The sequence below is a fragment of the Excalfactoria chinensis genome, chromosome Z (assembly GCF_039878825.1).
Source record: "Excalfactoria chinensis isolate bCotChi1 chromosome Z, bCotChi1.hap2, whole genome shotgun sequence".
NCBI lineage: Eukaryota > Metazoa > Chordata > Aves > Galliformes > Phasianidae > Excalfactoria > Excalfactoria chinensis.
This window is the reverse complement of record NC_092857.1, coordinates 20,530,547-20,547,735: the sequence shown is the minus strand read 5'-3', so window position 1 is coordinate 20,547,735 and position 17,189 is coordinate 20,530,547. Positions and strand designations below refer to the sequence as shown.

Sequence of the window (17,189 nt, the reverse complement as noted above, 5' to 3'; positions counted from 1 at the left end):
CTTCTGGGTTCAGGAAAGCAACAGACAAATAATGATTAGAGCACGGTGTGGCTCACAGCCTGGAGTAGGTGCTAAAAAAACACTGCAGCCACCAGGAATGGACAGCAGATCTACAAATATCAGTTACTTAAAGGGAAAACTGCATTTTGATCTGGTATTTGCTTTCTGATTATGTAGTTCAGTTGAAAAGAGGGGAGTTACACTTTGCCAGTCTCTGAAATGATACCCAGTACCATGGGTTAGCCTCACTTCTGGACCTCTGTCAGTTAGAACTGCAGATGCACACAGAAGAGGCAGACAACCTGGGAAGAGTACGGGGATGCTGCTAGGTTATGCAGAGGGAAAATGAGGTGAAATCCCACTATATGGCCCACTATAAAAGATAACAACAACAACAAAAGTTTTTACAAATACATTAACAGCAAATGGAAGGACAAAGAGAACCTCCATCCTTCACTGGATACAGAGGAAAACATTGCCATCAAGGGTGAGAAAAGATGTCTTCTTTGCTTCTGTGCCTGTAGTGCACTGAGTTGGCATCAGAGAAAAAAAAAAATGACTACCCACCCACAAGGCCAAGAGGGATTTGCCTGAAGTTAAAGTTACAGGAGCAAAAACAGTTCAAGGGAAAATACTAACAAAACAGTGCTTCATGCTGAATTTTTATTTCAATGTTATGCAACTGCATAAGTATAAATAATTGTGTTCAATATACAACAATTATGACATCCATAAGGAGTTTCTTAAAGAAAATAAGACTGCAAACACTTTATTGCACAGACCCTAACATTTTTTTTCTTTTCTTTTTTTCTTTTTCTTTTTTTTTTATTGATCTTTCCTTTTTTGTCTTTTCTCTCTCTTTTTTTTGGGGGGGAGGTGGAGGGGTGGGGAAGCTGAGCAATCTACAGCAGGAAGTCTACAAAGGAGCACATCAGAACTACAATCACAAAAAGACTGACCCAAGCAGCACACAGGTAGGAGAATCTCTAACAGCTCACTGATAGGTAAACACCAACAAACAGTACTACATAAACACAAGCTTATGCACTGTTACACTTCCAAAATGCAAACTTACTTGTCAGAAGTGATAATGAGCTATACAAAATATACATAAAGGTATACTGTAAACAAATAGCTAGATGTGCTTTAAAGGAAACGAGAGGATAGTTTAAAAAATGCAGAACTCTGTAAACTAGGAAATATCTCCCAGACAGAAATGTTATATTGAAGTGCATTAGCATTCGTTTGTATTAATTGCCAAAGCACAAGTGAACTGTAAATGTTGAGACCATTTTCTCTTCAAAGCTGCTCAAAATTACTATCCATCGCTAACTAGCTCCTCTGTCAATGCAGTACGAACATTCTAGCGCCTCATAAAAAATCAGAAACTGTAGCTTGTGATTTTATCTTTCCACAGCAAGTCTGCTGTAATACAACTGAACTGGTGTAATAAAGCGTTTCCCAGGGGAAATGAATTCTGCACACTGTCAGCTGTCACGCAGACCTCTAAGTCAAGATTATACACTGTGCTTTTAAGAACAAGTTTCTACCTTTTGAGACAGAAAGACAATCCGTAAGCCTCAACGAAACAGCTGGGGGCCTAGCTCTAGTTTGGCTACCTGAACAGGAATAAGCAAACCCCCACTCTGTTGATCCCAAACACTTAAAAACACGCATCAACAAGCATATTCTGTAGTGCTCTGGTACACGTTTCAAATTCTATCTTCCATCCTTCAAAACTGAAGACCTCCACACTAAAATGATCAAATCTACATGTTCCACAGTATACAAAATTTAAATAAGGCTTAGCAAAAGTAAAAGGACAGTCACATTCTAGCACCAAATAGCTCCAACAGGTTCCTTTGTTACACAATGTTTCTTTTAATAATTACATTTACCGTTTTTTTCTTTCTTTTTTGCATATAAATAAAAAGATTATGTTATGAAATGTATGGAGCTACTCAATGCATTTAGAAATGAACACGAAACCAAGAATTACTTGCTAAAAAAGCAAGTCAAAGTCTACAACATAAGGCCCCAGCCATGAATTAAAATGTATCAGATGTCCTATTTTTTTTTTTAATGACAATGGAACATATATTCTTTTTCCTTTTTACCCTAATAGCCAAAAATAGAACAACAAAAAAAAGCTACAGCTGATTATGCAGACCTATAGGCTATGATAAAACATATTTTCTAAATTAAGGAAAAAAAAACAACCAAAACCAACAGGGATGAACACAATAGTCCTGGAAGTCATGTGCTTATAACTTGTGCCTCAAACTCTAAGGGCCTGACTTTAAAACAAGCTCAAGGAAACAAAGGGAGGACTGCAGCAGAAACCAAGGACACAGCATGTGCTTTGGAGTCTCATCCTTGTCTGAAGGTCGCAGAATACACTCTGAACAGACAAGACCAGAACTACCATTACAACAGAGAACATGAGTCTTCCAGAGACTCTGTGACAGTCAAGCAGTCCTCCCTTAGCTTTAACCACACCCACTATGCAAGACAGGCTTTGTGCCGCTGGCAGATGCAATTTCATCTTGTGTTAGATCTGGTGAAGCAGGTAGCCAGATACACTACTATCAAAATCTGATTACTAAAAACTCACAACAAGCCACCATACTTATTTCTTCCTTCCATTTTTAACTCTACCTAGGACTTTTTTTTTTTTTTTAAAGTAAAAATGTAGCAGATTTTCACCCTCCAGTCAGACCATCACTTGTGCATGTCTGTGCCTCGTCTCATTTTCAGTAATTTACTTCCATATTTGAGTATGGCAAATAAATGGCAAAGCAACTATCTTTTTTAAAAAGGGGAGAGTAAACAATGCAATCAGCAGCAACGTATATATGCTACATTCAATCCCCAAACACAATGCTAGGTATTTACAGAGGAAATTATTTCTTCTACAGCTTCCAGCTGCAGATGTATATTTGTACAAATACTATATGGTAACAGTTTTACCGGTTACAATCGAGAAGGCATTTTGTAAAAAGTCCTTTCTCTATATATCCCCATCCTCTTCAGTGACATGAAAGCTTTGCCACATAAAGACACTACACAGTGCTGGTTTCAAGACAGTCAAAATATATTGTTCTTGTTTCTGTTAGTCTTGAATTTATATTTGCCAGGTATTGCAGTCAACAGGATTTTTTGTGAGGACTGCTTCGTAAAGCTTCTTTCCCTCGACGCTGCCGAACTGAGTCTTTGTCATTAGAAAGTGCGTTTGGGCGATCAGGTGTGGTTACTGACCTAGTTAAATCTTTACCCACATTTTGTTTTCTTGAAGCAGACTGCTGAGTCTGAGCAGCATCTTTTCCCTTTACATCCACAGTGTTAACAAAAGACTTCTCTTGATTTCCAGGTTTCCCCCCAAGGTTTGAAGTAGAGTGGTGGGCTTCTACAACAGCAGCACTGTGCAAGGTTATCATTGACACGCTTTTAGTCATTTCTGTCTTACTGTTTCCTGTGGAAGAGGTGCTTTTCTTACTTTGCTCCTTGTAGCTGGATGAAGGAAGCTCAGGTGAGCCCACTTTAACTTTTGCAGAAGACACGTCACTCTTTGCCAAAGACAAAACAGATACTTCTTGTCTACATTCAGAGAAATTGGCTGAACAAACCAGTGGCTTTCCCGGCACTGCAGCCACACGGTAAGAACTCTGCCCACTGGCAGCTGGCATATGTTTTATTGCAAATTGTTTGCTCGCATCCTCAGGCTGTTTTTGATTAGTTTGTCCTTTCCCTTTCGAATCTTGAGAGCACTTGCTACTTGAGGTTGATTTTTCTGGTCCTTTTGCTCTAACATCGCAGTTTGTGAGGCAAAGGGTAGGCTCCATTTTCCCACCGTCATGTTGAACATAAAGTGCATCAGTGCATATTTTTCCTTCAGGTCTTCTATCTGGAGAGGTCGTCTGATTATTAGGGCTTCTGTCTGCCTGTTTGTTCGGCAAGAGACAGTCTTTCACAGTGGAAAACTTCGGAGACACAGTTTGTTTCTCACTGAAGTGAAACGGCTTTTGATCAGCAGAAACCCCAGAGCCTGCTGGTTCTTGCTTTTGCGTTTGCTTAGAAATCTCAGTGCCTGTTGGTCCTGAGTCAACAGTAGATGATTTGGGTTTTGTATCAGGAGTGATACTGCTCACTTGAAGAGTAGATACAAATCCATGCTCTGAAATCACAGGCCTTTCAACTTTAACATGTTCGCTGCTCGTTTTTCTTAAAGAACCTGATACAAAAGAAGGGGGATCTGGCACATTGTGCCCAGTATGTTTACCATCCTTTCGGGAGCCGGCAGACACCTGAACAACTGTTTCTTTTTCTTTTGTGATTGGCATGCAAGGTTTCTGTGAAAATGTGTGTTTATCCAAGTGCTTAGACTTACAGGAACTCTGATCAGAGGTGGGCCTGAGTTTATTAGTACTGCTTTCCACACCACTGGCAGGGGGCTTCGTGTGTTCTTGAATACCTTCATGAACATCTACAGCACAGTTTCTGCTTACAGCACCTCTCACAGCAGGGGACACTGGAGCATTAGGTTGCTGCTGAGGAACTTGGCTGGACTGCTCTCTCTCAGTGGCTGGAAGCCTTATGTCAGGGACCTGTTTCTGATCTTTCTTTCCCAAATCTTTGGACTTATCCTTCTGCACAGAGGAAACCAGTGCTGCCTTCTCATTTTTAGAATCACCATCTACTGAGGGTTTGGAAAGAAGAGTTTCACTCTTTGACTCTACAATGATTTTCTTAGATTCACTGAGAACTTTCTGCTTGGTTACGCCCCTTTCCACAAAACTGCTAGCAGCAACAGTGTCTTCCTTGCTTAGCTGTTTTACTGAATCTCTGCCATCCTTAAGCTGTGTCTTGGGACCACCTGCCTGCAATTTCCCTTGCATTTGAGGTGGAATGGCAAGATCAGCAGAATTTTTTTCACTGCTTTTGAAGTAGCTTGTTGTCAGGACATCTGAGACAGATACCTTCAAAGTCGACTCCCTGATCACCTCCACCTTTGCAGAGATAGGCTCACAATTTCTCTGGCCTGCTTGCTGTCTGCTAGGCAGCTCCTTTTGTACTTGCTTCTCTTTGCCCAGAGGTTTTTCAGGAGTGCTTTGGACCGTAGAAAGCTGAGAGCATGTTAGAGCACTTTTAACAGTCTGACTCTGAGTAACATAGGACTTCTCCTCCGCTGAACTGTCCTGCTTTGAAGGAGAGTTATCCTTCTTCTGAACAGCTTCAGTAATAGAAATGCTGACTTTAGCAGCTGGACTAGAAGCTTTTTTCTCTGCCACCACTTCTGCAGCCATAGGGATGACTGGTGGACTGGGAGAACTCTTGCTTGTTTGCAGAACCTGAGCCTCTGGTAGGTTAGCTTTGCTAGACTTTGAATGACTTAGCAGCTGCTCCTTCTGACAGACCAGTTCTGCCTTTCCACCACTCCCCTGTGGCGCTGAAGGTTTAGGAGATCCCATATCACTGCTGGTGCTCTGTCCTTCTGGCATTACACACAAAGGTAACTCAGTCTTTGAAGCCTGTGGTCCAGAAAGCAAAGCGATGTCTAGTGTGCCTTCTATCGGTTTCAAACAGGAAACAGACCTCCCATCAAGTTTATATTCTGATGGACTTTTTCTGACAGGTGACTCAGTAGAAATCACAGCTGATTTTTCCATACCTGCTTCTGTTCGACCATTCAAGGTTTTGAGGGGAACAAAAGAAACTGAGTTCATCTGAGAAGCATGTGCACTGCTGATGAATGCTCTACCCTCAGCACCTGCAGTGGAATCCTGCTGAATGCTTATGGGCCTGACTGCATTAAGTTGAAGGCTTTCGTGAACATTCGATGTCAGTTTGGGTTTTAGCACTGGACAGACACTCTCATCTTTTTCTTCAAAAGACATTTTCTTTCTAAGATAATCAATATTTGCAAGTTTACCATCTAACCTTTCATATTTGACAAATTCTTTTGGTGGTACATTTTTATCTGTGTTTTCTCCCTTTCCGTTTAGCGTCCTGTCAGAGGACTGAGGTGGCATATCTTGCAGCGTACACGGAGGGGAAATTCTTTTGAACTCGTAAGAAATATGACTGGCTTCATTAAGTGGAGACCCATGGCACAACATCTGTGCATCTAAAGCACTACAGTCGTTTGATCGCAAGTTTGCATTCTTTTGAAGAGTGTCTTTGAGTATGCCTCCAGCTGGTTGGGTCTCTAAAGCTACAACTTTTGTTTCAAATGGATTCGATCTTTCTAATACCTTCTGGAATGCTTTTTTGTCTCTTTCTTCCGATCTTACGGTATTAGGATTTTCTGGTTCACTGCCAGGTTCGTGTATAGTAGCATTCACTTTTTCAGCAAAATCTTGTTTTTTCATAACTATCTTGACCTTCAGTTTTTCTCTGTCTAATTCATCAATGGATTCTTGTCTACCTAATTTTCGGGAGATGGGCCGTTTCAAGCAGCCCTGCTCTGCAGGTCTGACTCGTGTGAGTGATGGCACATCACATACATTCTCCTCCAAACTCTGAAGAGTCACTTCCCTTTGGGATAATTCTCTATTCACTTCTTCCTGAGTCACTTCAAGACTGTGTTTTCGTGAACATAAGTGTTTCTTATCACTAGCATAAGAGGGTGCAAGTTTCTCTTCAGACTGGACTCTCTTTAAGAGAGGAGATCGTGGTGGTTCTGCACTTTTCGGCCTAACAATATGTCTTACAATAGTTGGAGGGGAGTGCATCTTGCTAGGAAAAGACTGAGCTATCTTTGTATTCCCAATTGAATGCCCCAGCAGTGGTGATGGAGATCGCTGAGGTGATGTGGGCTGCGGTGTTGGGGAAGGCGTTCTTGCCAGAGGAGAGAGAGGAATGCTGCCAGCTGATTTACGTCTTCCAGATCTGTATCTTTGCCCACTAAGCTTTGGGCCCAAGCCATGAAGAGTGCTCGGTCTTATGTGTCCTGAACCAGCTGGAGAATTAGGAGCACTTGAACTAGGAGAGCTACTCTGAGAAGAATTAGTACCTACAAAAAGAACAAGCAAACAAAATAAACACGAGATTAGCAAGATTAACTGAATATTGCTCAAGCGCCAAGAGACAGGCAGTGCTTGCACTGATTCTAAAAGAATACATGATGCAGTGTTCCAAGATTTGGTAGATTACGAGTGACTGAACTTCAAAAACCTCAACATTTCAAAATGTTGGTGTTTCTCCTTCCTCCCCTCTGCTTCCTTTCTTTCCTTTAAGTTCTTGCCTCCATCTGCTTCAAAGCAATGAAAGCAAGGATCAAGGTGTTCCAAATAATTTACTCTCTGCAAGAGATTGTATAACAGACTGTGTTTCCATTTTCAGTAGACACTGAAATCGTGATACGAAAAAGAGGCAGATGAGGCCCTTTCCATATTTCAGCATCCAGTTCATCTTTTCAACAATCAAGCTGCACTTACATTAAGAGTCAATGCTAGTTCCATCATGTAGCATTTTTTTACCCCTAGATGAGCTGCTTGCACAAGAATTTGAAGCCACTGGACTTAGATTTTCTCTCAGACAAATCTCACAGACATTTCTATTTTTTTTTCCCATACTTTTGTATTATAAGAACACCTTTGGGTTTGCAGAAGAAATCTTTTCCCCTTTTTTAGATAGAAACCAGCTGTTCAGTGATTATGTTTGTCTAAGCTGACTGCTCTCACCAGAGCATAACAGATTTGGGGGCCTCACAAGAAGCAGAGCACACTTCAATTTCAAGTCATTTTTCTTAGTCCTCTATTCCTACACACTCACCAGATGGAAAATCAGGAGTGGAACGGTAGCTTGGGGTAGGTGATCTTGGAGACAAGCTGTGAGTTGGAGACCCAGGCAAGCTCTCCCCTGATGAAAGTGACCGGTTCAGACAGGAGAAACTTCTGCTGGTGTGAAGAAGAGGAGAGGGCTGCTTGGCCAGCTTTTTAAAGAGAGATCTCCTCCTAGTGTGGGAAGAGCAGAGCATTAATAAAAACATAAGACGCACAAAGAACACTATTACCCACAGGCTCTGTGGATGACATTCAATCTACCGCTATCCTCAAAAAAGGAAACATCATATCCTTGTTTGCATGAATGCAAAATACAGGGCAAAGCATGAAGTTTTTAAAATATCATGACTGCTAATAGCTAAGATAAATATTTTAACTAGATCTACTTGTACTGAAATTTACTCTCAGCATTCCAGATGAATGATTAGTTCTTCACGAGTCTAGATTTTCATTTTCTTAATTTAAGAGTCCACCAAAACTGAAGGATTACTTATACAGTGCCAGCAATGTATTTGCGGAACACACATAAAATTAGCATAAAGCAAAAAGCACATATAAACTAAGTGCTATAAAATTATGACCACAGAATCTCACAGAAGGTAAAAAAAAAGAAAGAAATGCAGAAGGCGTAAGAGAAAACTGCGTTAACTTCATTTTTTAACACATTTTTATGTATACACACACACAAGAACACACTTCTGTAATGAACCGAAAGGACTGCACACCTCTCTAAACTCTCCTTCTTCTTGGTTTTCTTACTGCGCCTGACCATTTGGCTCCTGTAGCTGTTTCTTCTGGCAGGTCCCGTCTTGATGGAAGTGTTTTCAAAAGGTGTTGTCATAATTGACACTTTGTTGCCACTCTGCCAAAATACAGAGAACCTTTAGCTTGAGTAATACAAGATCACTTAGCTTTAAATTGAAGTTACACTTAAAACCCAGATACTTCAAAATAGCATCGCACTAAGAGCTGGCAGTGAAGGGAACAACATGCAGAAGTTGCAAAGCTAACTCATATCTGACAAACAATGACTGGAAACTTCTCAAAATGCTGTCAAACTTTCTGAACTTCCTCCATTATGAGAACAAGCTTCAGGACAATGGGAAATTCCAGTAACTGTAGTCAGACAGACCAAGGATTAACCTGCAATCTGTAAGAAGTTAAGCAAGTTTCTATAGAAACATCTTTTTTTCCCCACAAAGAACTGCTGTCCCCTCACAGTGTTCACTAGCCAGTCACGTCTCAGCATATCGGCAATGACAAAATGGGGGAGATAACTAATTTTCACTGATGAGTACTTTTACTTTGCTCAATAAAAGGAACACCTGACTAAGTTAAGATCTTTAGGGTTGCTTACAGGGACAGATGACAAACCTGTTCAGTAAAAAAATGCAGGTGGAAGTAAGTATGTTTTTAAAAATCCAAGCCTCCCTTCTAGTATGGCCCAGCACTACTGCACACTTCTGATATGAATTTTACTAAGTTAATGTATGGTATCACATCTGGATAGCAATGATTCCATATTTTCATTATATTCTTGTACACTGTTTGCAGGCTTGCTGTCTTTCTGCTTTTCTGCAGTTCTTACGCTGTTTTACCCAACTGCCTAACGTTGCAAAATTTTATCTTTTAGGTTTCTTGCACATCAAAAAAGATTTAAGCTTAAGTGTAATTTGCATCTTTTCCCAGCACTTTTTATTTCCTTATACTTTGTTGTGTTCCAGTCTTTTTATACAACTGGCTACTCACTGCATGGTGCACCATTAAATTTGTGACTAACACAGGAAGTAAATATACAGCTACGTGAGACAATTCTGAACTTCTTTAGTCTGTGCTACAAAGATTATAGAAAATCTGCAGCATGATGAGCTACAGTGAATAGTTAAATCTTTTGTTTCTAAGAAAAAAAAAAATGCATCTAAATTTTCTAATGGAAGAGGCCTCTAAAAACTCCCTCGGAGAAACATCTGAGATGGTTGTTCATGAAAATCCAACTGCAGGATCAGAATTTTATTAAGTATGTTTGCAGGACATGCCTGGGAGTGTATGAGGCAAAAACATTTTGGGCTTTGAGGACTGTGAAAGGCAAGCTCCTGAACAGAAAGAAAGAAAACACTTTACGTTCTTTGTTTCCATCTTTCCTGATGGATTTCACTAAAAATGAAGAAAATAAGGAGCGGCATTGTCACCAAAACTTTGAATTTCCTGATGAAGATGGTCAGATTCAGAAAAGCGCTTTCTTGCACGTGACATATGTTTGGAGAGAGAGACTTATCTTTGTGTCAGTACTGCCAAGTACTCTACATGTATCAGTAGCAGCGTCAGGCCCTTGCAGAGAAACTAAAATCATAGCAGGACGTATGCAGTTGCCGACTTTTTTCCAGATCCATTCAGTAACAGCTTAGAGGTTGTATTTGAACAACCACAACATATGATCGTTAATCTCTTAAGAAAGCAAATGTAACCCCACGATCTTTTGTGAAAAAGCACTATGGATTTTGTATCCCAGATGTCCAAGAGTTACCTTTAACAACAACTCAATGACTTCCGTATGAACAAGACCATGCACTGGCTCTCCATTGATATGAGTAATTAGGTCCCCAGCTTTCAAACCAGCTTGGTATGCTGCGCCTCCTTCTTCCACATTCTAGAAATCACAGATGAAGATAATAAAGAAACTGTTCTTAACTAATTCCCATACTTTCAGTAGTCGTTTCTTTTATTGCTCTTGCTCTGTAAAAGCAGTTGGCTTTTTAACGCAACACATAAAACTTAAAAATACCAAGTTCTATAAGGAGAAGTATAGGCAAACTATTTCATCATCAATTGTTGCTTCAATTTTAAGCATGGGGCTTACAGCTGTTTCAAAGCTCATTGAAATGCTGTGTCGCCACTAAATTCTGTTTAGCAGGGTACCAAAAAGGGGTGCCCAAGACACGACTTCAGACCTGAATGAAAACTTTTAACATCTGATATTGTTAATACTTGTGTAATAAAAGCAGTGATCACATACAACATACTAATCATGATGCAAGGTTTTAGCTCCACTGTGTAGCTGCAGACGCCTGGTATTTGGATCAAATTCATCAGCCTAACCCACTGCAGGGAACAATGCAGCACAAAGCTGGTGATGCACCAAAACAAACTGAACTGCAAATTATTTTGAAGGTGGATTAAATAATTTACTATACTTAAAATAAGCTTTTCAAGAATTTTAGATCATGTAGCCAACACTGAGGCTACAGAGCCTCAGCAGTGGCTAAATACATAAATACGAAAGAATAAATAAATATCTGTAATGTCCTGAAAAATGGCAAGGTTGACACCCTACCAGCCATAAGAACTCCAATTTTTGGATTTATTATCACATGTACACACTCTCTGCATTCAATGTTCTTGATGAACTAATAGGTTGGACAGGTAAACAACATGAATAAAACATGACTGATACTCCATCACTAGCACTGCGATTTCCAAGCATACAATGCTTAAAATCTCATTCAAAACTTCAAAGGTTCTCACATACATGTAAGGAATTTTTCAGAATTATTTTAAGGTAGCTGTAATATGCTAGTTCAACGTTTACATGCACAAATGTATGTATAATGTATAATATATATACATAGGCATATATTATATATGTAATACATATGTAATGTATAATATATACTACATACAATCTGCTTTGATTATAAATATATTTATACACATATTGTTAGTCTTTTTTCTGTACAATAGATCCTCAAAGGTTTTTCACCTTCAAAATGATTTGCAAATTCCTGCAGAATAAAAAAGTCAGTACTTGAAAATATCCTACTTGTGAGTAGTAAAATATCTAACTAATCTGGCTTTTATGAATCCCCTAACTGAAGCAGCTTAATAAACTCCACAAATATTTCAACAGTTCCTGTTTACAATCTTTTAGTTTTGCAGATTCTGCCGCCAGTCAAAGAAAGGCTGCATCAATTCTTTAGCCTTTTATTAGGCAATGTAACCTGCTTACAAATGCCAGATTTGCTAGAAGTGAAACCAATCAATGCAGAAGATCAACATCAGGACTAAAGACCCCAGTACAAGAGAAGTGTGGACCTGCTGGAGTGGATCCATACGAGAAAATTAAGCTGGTTAGATGGCAAGAGCACCTCTCATCTGCAAAAAGGCTGAGGGAGATGGGCTTATTCAGTACAAAGAAGAAAGGACTCCAAGAAGATCTCACTGCTGACTTTCAGTACTTAAAGGGAGCTTATAAGCGGGAGGGAGATCAACTTTTTACATAGTCTGATAGCGATAGGACAAGTGAGAACATTTTTAAACAAAAAAGAAGAGAGATTAGGTTGGATGATAGGAGGGCATTCTTCACTCAAGAGGGTGGTGAGGCACTGGAACAGGCTGCCCAGAGCTGAGGATGCCACATCCCTGGGGGTGTTTAAAGTCAGGTTGAATGGGACCCTAAACAACCTCATCTAGTTGGAGGTGTCCCTGTCCACACAACGGGGGTTAGAACTGGATGATATTTGATGTCCCTTCCACCATTCTGAACTTCTGTGATGATAAGCAGGTATTATTTCAGTCAAAGATGTGTACTATATTGGCTTGGGTTTCCACAGCCATCACTGGCATTGTGCAGTCACAAATTTTCATCTCAAACTACCGCTCAGCACAACATTACCATTTACACAGTAGCTGTCAACAGATATCATGTGTACAAACGATCAAAAGCAAATATACCAGTAGTTTCCTCTGGATTTCTGAAAATAAAATTATCACCTTACCCAAACAATATGGTGCACAGTGTAAATATCACTGTCTCCCACGTAAACCCTGATGGCTCGAATGGTGAAGCCATACTTTTTTCCTGAACTGTGAATTACTATAGGCTGGTGAGGACTTGCAGCGGCAATTGAAGAATCACGACTAGGAGAGGAATCCCGAGAGGATGAAGGATCAGATGATAGCGAATGAGGAGACATTGGACTTCCCAAAGGAGAAACACCAAATACATCTGGAAGAAAAAACTGCCTGTCAGAGTATACTCTGAACACACACAGACCTGACAATTTGCATAAAGATATTCTTCTGCCAAAATATTCCACCGTCTTTGCTTGAAACCTCTCTCCTTCACTCTAAGCATAAAGCTTAGAGAATCAGAAGCCTGATGAACAACATGATATGAGAAATAGATTTTTCTTCCCATGGCAAAACCCCTATTTATTTTTAAGAATAACTTGTTAGATGTAAACTTTGTCCTTCTAATTAGAAAATGCACAGATGCTATTGTGAATACACCCAAAACCAAGCACTGTATCAACTATCAGTGGTAAAGAAAGCATTCTTATTTTTCTGATTCAATCACACATCTAAAAACACAGCACCTTGATGTACATAGACAGTAACTCAGAATGCTTGTACCAAACCTCAATTTCTAAAAACTATCTGTTTTATTGTTTTGAAAGCACCCTGTGCTCACACTTGTGCAAATGTAAACACAACTGTGGGAGAATAAAAAAATACTTCAGCAACTACAACAGGGTGACAGCTGTTGAAAGGAATGCAAGCCAGAAATATTCCAGCTGGTTGCTGTGCCAAGTAATGTCATGTGAAGGAGACAAAGCTTTGTCAACAGACTACCACAGCCACACTCCTTGGATGTGAGCCACCAGAAGGTCCTACAGATATCTATCAGTGGGTTAATGCTGAAATCCCACACAGCAATCAAACCCACAGAGAGCTTTTAATGTCACCCTCTGACTCGGAAGCACTTTCAGATTATCCCAACTTTTTCTGTCTGAACCGCACAACATGTCCTTTGCCTCAGCCACAGGACTTACAGTTCACTAACACTGAGAATCTCTTGCCATATTACTGATGAACACGGATAAGGTGGGATTTCTGTTAGAAATAAGCAGAGCTAATGTATGAGATTTTGGTTGATATAAACACAATGACAACATTCCTATGTGTAGGCAAAGCTAGAGTGCTGAGGCTAAACTCAAAGAATCTCCCCATTTTAATAACATGGTAACTCAGACTGCATCATCTCTGAACTTAGCAGCTCTTAACCTATAGCTGTGAAATGAATCACTAGAATACAAAACTGATAAATAACCTGCTTGGCCACGTGTATTACCTGCATGTGTATCATGCTCTTCTGACAGCTAATCTAAATAATTAATGTGCCTTGTAGGCCTTTTACTAGCAGGAAAAATAAAATAAAATGGTACTGAGGGCTACAGGGATACATCAAATAACACCCCTGACTTATAGACAGAGGAATTACTTGGAAGAAACAGTCTACACAAAGAATAAGCTCAGACTGTGTCCCTCTTTTTTTAATTTTTACATACTAAATAATAATAACAATAAATTATAAATAAATAATAATAATAATAACAAATCCATATATATAATATATGTAGTAATATAATGTATATAATATCTATATACATTAACTGTATTGGATAAATTTTACATATGGCCCAATCTAATTCCTCTTCACTCAATGTGAGCTGCTGAGGACTTATGCTGCAATCATACTAGAGGATGAAATACAGTGAAGCCTGTATCCTGTCTCTGCAGCACTGTAGTTATATGGCAGTCTGTCAGTCAGAGGAAATCCCTCAGCTGTGATTTCACTACTCTAAATTGAAGACGAGACTGGATCTTCAGTCACATATGAATTAGAGAAATAAAAATCTGTGACAAAAAAGCCATTCTGGACTCACCAAAGTCTTATACTCACATCATAAACCATGCACTATGCACAAATTATATCAAATGACAGAGTTAGCTCTACCTCCTGGGATCATGAGGGACAAAGCACTTGCAGAAAGGGACTTCGTAACTTTTCCAGAGATCTTCTTTTTCTCTGTACTTTCTAATCTCTGACGAGCCATCTGAAATGCAACTTCAGTAGGAGGCTTTGAGGAGTTATCTGTGCTGTCCACACTTTCGCTTCGTCCATTCATCTGATCTAAGTGCTCTGAAAAACTGCCAACTGTACAAAGAAAAAGGGATAAACATGTTGAGGGAAAACTGGGGGTCAGGGATAGGAAAAAGTACAATTGAGAGATAGGAGTTTCTTCCTCTGTCTACAAATTCATAAAAAGACAATTTGGAAATCTGAAGAATTCTCTCAAACATGCATAAATTTAACAGAATGAACTGAAGCAACACTGTCTGTAACATACTGTATTCACTGATGGAAGCAAAATGTAAACCAAAGCAGAAGCAAGTTTGGTAGCTCAACATGCAACACTAATCCTGAAGAACTTAAACAGACATTTATTTTTCACATTAACTTTAAAGTAAACAACAGGTTCCAACCCTATCCAAGCTGCTAAGTTCCAAAATCATTAAAACACTGCCTATTCTTCTAATGCTCACTATTACCTTTTGCTTTTATTTGTTCAGTCATTTTTATTTTTATTTTTAATCACTCCCAGAAAAGGGAGGATACCTGGCACTAAAGAACTCAGTATTACAACCCTACTGCTATCATCTTCCACAATGAAGGAAAATAGAATTTCAAAGAACAATGATGATAATAGTAATAATAACGAACCTATGCCAGTAAAGTTGTATGAAGCAAGCATCAACAGCCTATCTTCTAACCTTGATTAAAACTAATTCCTATTTTGTACTTAAGGTCACAGAATATCCCACTGCTAATGGGATATGGGAATAAATTAAATTATTCCTAAGCGTAATTAGTAAGTGACAAAAGAACAAGAGATGTTTTGAGTTAACATCCTTGGCTAGATGCTAGATTAATCAACACAGCGTTGAGAAGGGTTGAGCACACACAAGGTTTTGGACAAGGGAAGGAGATGGAGATGGTTATACAGTTCAATAGCTTTAAGCATATATTCCCATAACTAGTGGTTAAGGGGAGAAAAACACAGATTATGAAGGAAATCATGGGTATGAGAACAGAAAGAAGACAGAATACAATGGTTATCTTGAGTCAACTCACTGAATTACAATCATCTGAAGACAAGTAAACATGGAGATGAAGTAATTCAAACCAACACAAGGACAAATGTGAGACTGATACAGGCCTAGATCTGTGTTAAGTACCAGGTTTTCCAACAGTTATATAAAACCCTCCTCTGAAGGTACACAAACACTAGGGCTCTGGATCCATCAGCAGTGCATTCAAATGCTTGTGCTGGGAAATGGAAGCATAAAGGAGATATATTATTTAAGTAGAGAATAGATAACTATATTTCTTCCTAGATTTTAAATGATACAAATGACTTCCACAAGTCAAAGGCTACACTACCAATTCTGAAACAAATATATATCACAGCAATGTCTTAAAAACACATTGAGTTGTGAGCACAGCGTTGGAAAACAGATCAACTGGAAAGACTCTAGTGTTATCAATCAAAAATCACCAACACAGGCAAGAGAAGAAATTAAAACTGTCCTTTTAGTGCTTGTAGTATCTAAGACTCGTCTTCTCAAGACAAGGATTCTGCAAAGGATCTATGGCCAAATCAGCACTTTATTCACTTGCCTAAAAGTCATGGAGAGTTAGTGAAACAATGCCAAATGCTGGCATTTCTAAAAATGCTGATATTATTCCACATTCTGTGAGATTTAATTAATATGAAACTCAGCCAAAAACAAAGCCCTTTTAGGATCTTTTAAGTGGTACTGAAATACAGGATTTCTAAATTCATGAATGACAGTGCTAAGGAAAGATCCACAACTGTTTCTAATATCAGGAGTTAAGATATACAGTGTGAATTACCTGACAGTGTGGAGCTGCTGATTGTACTTGCTGGAGTTGTTACTTCAGGTTCATCTTGCACTATTTCTTCACTCACTAACGCAGGCTTTTCCTGCTCCTCCTGTGCTCCCACTAAGCAGGTAGAATCACCTTGTTCTCCTTCAGCAGATATGGCCAACTTTGGCAACAAACCAGAACTATGTCGCTGTCTGCGACTTTCAGTGTCAGAGGAGATGGATGATGTAGATACTTGTTGTCTGTATCAAAAATAAGCAAACTCTCATGCAGTTACCAAGATGAGGCAGCCTGATGCCTGACAAGAAGGGCACAGACCACTTCCTTCTACTTACATTTCAGAATATTCTGAACTCCAGCTTAAAGATTCCACTGAAGGCAACGTTACACTTTTTGTTTTGTCTCCTGCATCTTCCTTTTCATCACCTTGTGCTTGAGAAACTCGGTCTATGCTACTAAACACCTATTACAGACAACAAATAAACAAACAAAAAACACAAAAAAGCAGCTCATCATTGACACATTTGATACAAAAAGATATTCAAGTGGTGCTCTGCATGTTACAAGTTCTTATACAGTAAACGACAAACTACAGAATTCTCAAGCCTTTTAAAATTTCCATAGAGTTTCTACTCTTAAAATGTTTTCCCATTTCA

At 39.2% G+C, this 17,189-nt stretch overlaps 1 protein-coding gene across 7 annotated transcripts in view; it reads right to left on the bottom strand.

Moving 5' to 3' along the window:
- Window positions 1–657: 657 nt before the first annotated feature.
- MAST4 (microtubule associated serine/threonine kinase family member 4) overlaps window positions 658–17,189 on the bottom strand; it is a 277,722-nt gene continuing 261,190 nt past the window's right edge. For all 7 annotated transcript variants that reach the window (XM_072360604.1, XM_072360605.1, XM_072360606.1 and 4 more), the window contains 8 exons: window positions 16,869–16,996; window positions 16,540–16,775; window positions 14,578–14,778; window positions 12,557–12,786; window positions 10,309–10,431; window positions 8,510–8,646; window positions 7,774–7,955; window positions 658–7,012 (listed from right to left, as the gene is read on the bottom strand). In XM_072360604.1, coding sequence (XP_072216705.1) covers window positions 3,147–7,012; window positions 7,774–7,955; window positions 8,510–8,646; window positions 10,309–10,431; window positions 12,557–12,786; window positions 14,578–14,778; window positions 16,540–16,775; window positions 16,869–16,996 — 5,103 coding nt within the window. In that variant the 3' untranslated portion in view covers window positions 658–3,146. The remainder of the gene's footprint in view (window positions 7,013–7,773; window positions 7,956–8,509; window positions 8,647–10,308; window positions 10,432–12,556; window positions 12,787–14,577; window positions 14,779–16,539; window positions 16,776–16,868; window positions 16,997–17,189) is intronic.